The following is a 7675-nucleotide window of genomic DNA, read 5'->3' as shown; positions in this document are numbered from 1 at the left end:
CAGCGCATTGTCATTGTATTCTGTGAGAAAAAAAAACCGAACCAATTATCACCATTTATACTTGAGAACTTTGCATTTAGCACCAAACTCTGCAGTCAATGATACACCCTTGCTAACTAAATATCTATTTGAGCACATACGACAAAGAAAGGTCCCACAAGGACACAATGAAAAACATCTGAGTTTCCAATGACCTCCTCCTTCCCCTGCACTCCAGTAATACTACAATATATAAAGACAAACAAATAGCAAAGTCCACTAGGATGGATCCCTACATAACTGCAGGCAACTTATGAGCACAGCACCATGGTAGAACATACAATACAAATGAAAGTGGCTTTTTCCATAATAAATATGCTTGATTATACCCATACTGTAACTTAGCGTTGCTATTAACATATTACACACAGGATGATCAGTACACTGAAATGATCTGCGTTTCCATCTTTAACACAGAGTTTGGGTAATGAGAAGGGCAGAGCGTCAATGCGGGGATCGTTTCCCATGTCATACAATATCTTGATATTTAACATGAGGAAGCTGCATTGTTGTACTTTTGATAGAACATTGTCCCAGACACCGTACATGTGCAGTCAGGAGATCCAGAACAAACCAAAAAAAAAACATTGAACATTTTTTTGACAATTAGCTTGTTAGGAAACAAACAAGCAAAAGAAAAAAGGGGAGGGGGATTGAACAATACTTTTTTCCCAAAAAGTGCATACTCTGCATATTAAATATCCATACATTAAATAAATGGTAGCGTGCAGGGTTACACAGAAAAGGCCGTCACAAATGTAGGCACGTCGCAGTATCAGTCTATGGACTCCTTGTGCAATGATCGCATTCTCCACTAGGCTTTTGATGTGTTCAAAGTGTCCACTCGGGACAGTGGAAATGGATTCCGTTTCTATGTGGGTGAAGGAGCTTGCTTTGGCACATTCTTTCCAATATCTGTATGGCGGATTCCATTAGCGACATCTGTAACAGAAACAGAACCATTCGCTTTAGTGTTTTGTTGGAAAACTTTGGATTGTTGGCAACACAAACGGAGCAGATATTTCACAAGTAGATATTTCATGCTGCAAATATATTAATTTTGAATCCAAAACATCAGTCAGAGCTTCCCACTTTTGTTACCAGCCATGTAAGTTACAATGCTAAAATATCTGTAAAACCCCAAACAGAATGAATGTTTCTGTGTTATTTACCCTGGTTGTCAGCCACTGTATAGTCTCTGGAATGTTTTGTAAGACACTGCTGCTAAAGACTTTTTAGCAAAAGACTCTGTGACCAGAACACAGAAATAGAATTTGACACGTTTTAATTATGGAGGTAACAGCATGTTGCTTATACTCATTATCAGTCTCTATACTGATAATACTCTATATACAACTCTATATAGAGTATTATCAGTATAGAGACTGATAATGAGTGATACTCTATATACAACACGGATAACACAAAAATTTCATAATTATGCATCAAATTCAGTATCAGTTATTTGGGTTGACTTTAGAATTTAGTGATGAATGGAGGAGCAGAGATTAAATGTGTACGTAAAGGCATGTATTTTTTCCTAGGTATGCAGAGCAACGTAAGACTAAACTTTAAATTCCAGACAGGTAAAAGGAAAGCCACCATTTTCCACAGCAAATTAACATGTACATCTGCCATTGTTAAGCTGGTAAATAATAATAAAAAAAGAAATCATTAAATACGTATGAAGTGGAATTATTTTATAATGACCTAATTTGTGCTATGCTTTTGAGTGACTGTAAGGATCAGTTAAACTGACACATTGGTTGTCTAACTGCCACTGACATGTTCCATTATTCATCGTCATGCAGACTCATTTGCTGAAGCTCGCCATTTACAAAGCTAATCTCACACTGTGCTACATTAAAGTCTGAATGACTAATGACAAGACAACGTCACTCCATAAAAACAGCGCTGGCCTCAATCAAATTCTTCACCTGGAACTGATTTATGGTGTAATGTATGCCTTAGGAGTTCAACTGATGAGAGACACCTGTCAAATAATGTGATACATGACACAGCACTGTCCTGCTTTCAGTACAACCTGGCGAACAAAATAGTATGCAGGGAAAAAAAGCCTGCCAATGTGCTTGTCTGTGTTAACCAAGTATACAGTCTAGAAACAGGACCAATCACTGAAGAATGTTCTGAGTGTTCCCTCAATGATTTCATTGTTTTAACAGCCCAGTTATTTTAATTTACAGTCGATTAAAAAGTACTTACAGAGTCTTTAAACTGCTTAAAGTACACAAACACTCCTTGGCTGTTCGGATCTTTTTTTAAATGCATGCATGTTGTGTCATGTTTCATTGATCACATTCATTAAAGAAATCCAATGCTAGAAATCCAAAGCCTTGCTGTAAGCTGCCTACTATGAGCTACACCACCCACTACCATTTTAACAATACATAATGTGTTCTTTCTTTGTATTGTGCACTTGGTGAAACAATATTTTTCTTCAGGGAGTAAATGGTTAAATCAGAGAGTGATGTATTTGCTTGTTTAAGGTTAAAAATAACCTACTTCCTTTAGATAGCAAAAAAAAAAGGTTAAGCAGTGAATGTTTTCCCACCACAGGCAGAGAGGCTTTGTGCACTAGATATTCCCATATGGCAACAGTTTGAGGAAAACTGTACAGACCCTCCACACTCCCCAGTTTCTAAAAAAAACCTTTTAGCCAGCAATGTGACAACCCCAGTTTCGCTGTGACACATTCAACATGAAGCGACACATTCGCCACTAGATCTTACCAGCTATAATGGGGTCTCCTTTTTATAGTTAAAAGCAGGGTCTGATCCTTCGATCTGCAGTTTGAGGGCTTGCTTAAGGCTTAGTTCTGTCTCACCAATTGGGTAGCCCTCCAGGACATCCTGGTGCCCCCTATCCTGCACAGTTCTGGGCACAGAAACTCTCCCAAGGAACACTTGATTGCCCTGCAGATGATAGTTGGGATTGGTCATGATGCCATTCCTTTTCTTCTCGGCACTCCCCTGCTGCTGGACCAGGAATTGCTGCTGGGCGGAGGTCGGGGCCATGACCTTGCACTGAGAGTCTTTCAGCACGACGTTTGACGCCGGCTTGGCAAGCGCGATCCTTTTGTCGAACTGGGTCATCTCATACTCCAACACCTGACCCTGGGACGAGCCGCCATTCTTGGACTTCTTCTTCTCCCCCAAACCTCCCTTGCTGGAGCCATTGGACAAGCTGTGTCCAACTTTGGTTCCTTTGGTTGACTTCAAACTGGGCTTGACCTGGCTCCATTCAAATTCACTGGATGGCGAGCTGGGATGCTGTCCTACTGACTTGTTGGTGGAAGAGGGGGAAACTATGGACTGTCTGCTTCGACTGCGTGGCAGGGAGTGTTGCTGGATCTGCTCGGTGAAGGTGAGCCCGTGAAAGCTGTCTATTGGCACGGTCTGGGCGGTGGCAGTGGATGAGGTGGTCCTCAGAGAGGAGTTCTTTGAGCTCTTCAGGGAGTTGTTTGAAAGGGAGGACTTCTGTCGGTCAACTGTGGAGTCCGGGGACTCCGACGGGGAGCTAAACGCGTGGGCCGGGCCATTAGTGATGCCGCGGCCTGAAGGCTGTAGGTCTCCAGCTCCTGTGCTTCCAGAGCTGTTGGATTTTATGGTGAGAGACTGCATCTTTCCCGTGACAGAGATAGGGGCTTTTTCCTCCATAGTGTGAACAGGGGAAGGGCTGCAGCCGTTCAGGCTGGAGGCTCCATACTTTTCCAGCAGTTTGATAATCTGTGAGTGGCCGCCCTTGGCGGCCACCCGGATGGCGGTGCGCCCAAACTGGTCGGCGTGGTTGGGGTCCGCCCCGTGCTCCAGCAGCAGTTGGACCACGTCAATGTGTCCTTCCTGGGCCGCGATCCCCAGTGCGGTGGCCCCCTGATTACATGTGTGGTCCACCCGCGTCCCGTTGTCGATAAGATACTGGACGACCTTCATGTGGCCCTGCCAGGCAGCGGACTGCAAGGCGGAACGCTTCTCGTTGTCGCAAGAGTTGACGTCGGCGTGAAAATTTATCAGCAGCCTCACCATTTCAATGTGCCCCTGCCAGCAGGAAACGTGGAGGGCTGTCCTGCCCTCCATGTCGCAGACCTCTACGTTGGCGCCATTTTCCAAGAAATACTCTGCCATAGCCAACTGGTTCTCAAGTGCCAGGATGTACAGCGTGGGGCGGCCATCTGCGTCTTTGTAGTCGATGTCCGCGCCGTGACTGAGAAGCAGCTCAACTATGTCTCTGTGGCCCTCCAGGGCTGCTACTCTGAGTGAATTTCTCCCGTCGTAGCCCCTCTGATCAATGCTAGACTTGTTTTCAAGCAGTATCTGCACGCAGTCGTAATGACCCTCTTGTGCCGCCAGGATCAGCGGGATGCGGCCGTCGTTGTCGACTTCTGTGCATCGGGCGCCCTGCTCAATGAGAGCTTCGCACACCAGCCGGTGGCCCTCAAAGGCGGCCATATGCAGTGGGGTCCAACCCGCATCATCCCTGTGATTCTCGTCTAGTCCTCTGTCCAGCAGAGTCCTGACAACCTCCACGTTCCCCTGAGCGGACGCTATGCTCAGCACCGTTCTCCCTTCGCTGTCGATGCTGTCCACGGCTGCTCCCCAGAAGAGCAGGGTGTTGACCACAGAGGCGTGGCCCATCGAAGCCGCCGCGAGAAGAGGCGTTCGGCCGTTGTTGTCCGTGTGGTCGACGTCGGCGCCGCCCTCCAGGAGCAAGTCGACCACGTCCACGTGTCCCTCGTAGGCCGCCACCAGCAGAGGGGTCATGCAGTCCTTGTCGCAGTGGTCGACCTCCGCGCCCCGGTCTATGAGGAGGCTGACGACCGAGGCGTGGCCTTTGCTGGCGGGCACACAGAGGGCGGCGACGGAGAGGGCGGTCCTTCCGTCCACGTCCTCGTGGTTCACCTCCGCCCCGTGGTCCAGGAGATGCTCCACGATCTCCCTGTGCCCCATGTACGCTGCAGCGATGAGCGCCGTCCTCCCCTCGTTGTCAGCCTTGTTGACTTCCGCCCCGTGTTGAAGCAGATTGAGCACAATGTCCTCGTGGCCGCCCCAGGCCGCGGCCCTCAGGGCGGTCCTGCTGTCGGCGTCCGCACAGTCCACCTTGGCACCGGCGTACAGGAGAGCAGATACCACCTCAGAGTGCCCACCCCAGGCGGCTGACCTCAGGGCCGTCCAGCCGTCGTGATCGGTGTGGTTGATGTTTGCTCCGCAGCCGATGAGGCAGTTCACCACCTTGGTGTGCCCTTGCCTTGCGGCGAGAGTAAGTGCTGTCTGCCCATGGCTGTCCTCCAGCTCCAGGTTGGCTCGTCGGGAGATGAGCAGGTTCACCACGTCTAGATTCCCGCTGTACGCGGCATTAGCTAACAAAGTCCTGCCGCTGGAATCGCTTTGGTTCACGGACGCCCCATTGTCAAGTAACGTCCGTATAGAGTCCTCCCTCTCCAATGCCTGCTGCACGATGCAAGACGCCCGGTTGTCCTCGCTGTTGACGTGTGCGCCGGCTTTGACCAAGAGCTGCAACACCTCCTGCTCTTTGGGTATGGAGGTCGTCAAGGAGTCTTTGGCTGGCGTGCCATTCCATACCATCCAGAGTGCAAGGTTGAAGGGCTCTATCTGCAAGTTGGAGTTGATCAGGTGGTAAGCAAACTCCTGCACCTCCAGCGGTTTGAGGTCCTTGGCCCTGCAGGTGTAGCTCATCGCCATCATCCTGTGCCCCTCTGCCGCGTTGCAGAGGTACTTCTGAGTGCAGTGCTTGACGTCCAGCAGCCACTCAGCAAAGCTGTAGTGAAAAAGGATCCTGGTGCCTCCCAAGCCGTCCACCAGCAGCTTGGACAGGATGTCCATTTTCCTCTGGAACTCCTCCATCGTCAGCATCATGTTTTTGGTCCAGACGGCGTGGTACAGCTCCTTGACCGTTAGGGGCCGGCAGGCAGCGAGGATAACGTTGAGGATGGGCTGCACTTTGGTGAACTGCTTCCTGACGAAGAGTCTCTGGCAGAGCCACAGGTAGAGGCCGTTGAGGGTCCCCGGGATGTCCCGGATCTCGCGGAGCATGATAAAGTTCTCCACCACGCCATCCAGCACGCGCTCCAGGTACAGGAAGCAGCCGCTGCTCTTGATGTGCAGCTGGTTGAGCATCTCGGCCGTCTCCTTGGTGAGGTGCTGCCGGAGCGCCTCCTCCTGGTCCAGCCGGTGTAGGATGTACTGCTGCACGTCCTTGACGATGTAGGCCTTGCGGAGGTCGTCCAGACTGATTTTGCGAAATCCTGAAAGAGGACAGGACAAAAATAAAATTAATTAGAAGAGTGTTTCGTTTCACTAGTTCTAAACTGAGAGGCACTGGATAAATATTTGGTTTCCTTCCCAGCAGTTCAAAGATTTACATTTACATTTATTTATTTGGCAGACGCCTTTATCCAAAGCGACTTACAAGTGAGGCAGAGTACAACACAAGCGAATGCCATACTAGGAGTCACAATATTAGAAGTGCTGCATGACTGGCAAATGGCAAAGCTCCAATCCTTAGCTGGACATAGTAGATAGTCTTTTACAAGAAAGGAATAATTTTTCTACTTAAATAAATGCTTCTTACAAAGCTATCAATGTCACACTAACATGGTCACATGGAGGATGCATTTCTTTCATTCATTCGTGCTGCAGTTAACCTGCCCAACATTTCTTAAGCATCCACTCATCTTATTCAGACAACGGGTAGACTCAAACTTCATCCACAGCTCTTCGATCCCTAGAGTATGTCATGAGGCCAAACTTGCATTTTCCAGGCCCATAGGCTAATCTGCTTTAATACTCTGTTGGTGCAAATGCTTTCAAAGGATTTAGCAGCATGGGTTTGGCCCCTGCAGGTTTAATATCAGTCAGATTGATATTTTGTGAAATAGAAAAGAAAAAAAAAAAATAATCAATGCTCTTCAAGTGCTGGGAGGCAGTCCATGCCGAGGCCCTTTCATCCTCATAATCTAACAGGAATCGTTACCCCTGCTGCCACAAATTGCGTAAAATGCTGCCACTGTAATATTTCCAGAGCCTGCAATTGCGCTTAATGCAATATTGGCCCATCAAAAGCATACATTTGAAAGCAAACAGAAAAGGTGTTTACAGTACAGTTAACTACCAGTAATTAAACACATCGCTCTAGCCACAAAAAGGGATGCAATTAAACTGAACAACAACATTTGATGTTTGTGACAAGTGTGTTTATAATCTTCAATGTCTTTTGAAATGCATAGCTATAGAGAGATGCATGGACCAAGAATCTTGAGAAATAAACTTGCCAAGACACAGACAGGTGCATTATGGTTTAAGGTGGGAGCGCGGAGCGATAGTTTCCCTTTGGAACGCCTCCTCCCCATTAGTGGTCGGATTTCAGTGGCTTAAGAGGAAGATACTCCATAACCCAGCAGACCGACCAGGATCAGGTACTTCAAAGGACATGAGAGTTTATGACCCCAAGCTCTGCATTTTCACGAAAGCGGCACAATTTATGTTGCCACGTAATGTAGAACTCCTAACAAACGTCTCATACGTAACATTGAGAAAAGCATTACATTTCATGTATCCGAACTTCAAAAAGCTCAGACTTCCAAAAGCCTAAACCTTTTAAT

The 7675-nt window shown here is 47.7% G+C and overlaps 1 protein-coding gene across 1 annotated transcript in view; it reads right to left on the bottom strand.

The window, feature by feature from the left end:
* Positions 1-692: 692 nt before the first annotated feature.
* ankrd50 (ankyrin repeat domain 50) overlaps positions 693-7675 on the bottom strand; it is a 28321-nt gene continuing 21338 nt past the window's right edge. Inside the window, exons 3-4 of the mRNA XM_036551965.1 lie at positions 2790-6319; positions 693-981 (exon numbers count right to left, since the gene is read on the bottom strand). Coding sequence (XP_036407858.1) covers positions 2793-6319 — 3527 coding nt within the window. The 3' untranslated portion in view covers positions 693-981; positions 2790-2792. The remainder of the gene's footprint in view (positions 982-2789; positions 6320-7675) is intronic.

The sequence above is a fragment of the Megalops cyprinoides genome, chromosome 18, assembly GCF_013368585.1.
Source record: "Megalops cyprinoides isolate fMegCyp1 chromosome 18, fMegCyp1.pri, whole genome shotgun sequence".
NCBI lineage: Eukaryota > Metazoa > Chordata > Actinopteri > Elopiformes > Megalopidae > Megalops > Megalops cyprinoides.
This window is presented reverse-complemented; position numbering and strand designations above follow the sequence as displayed.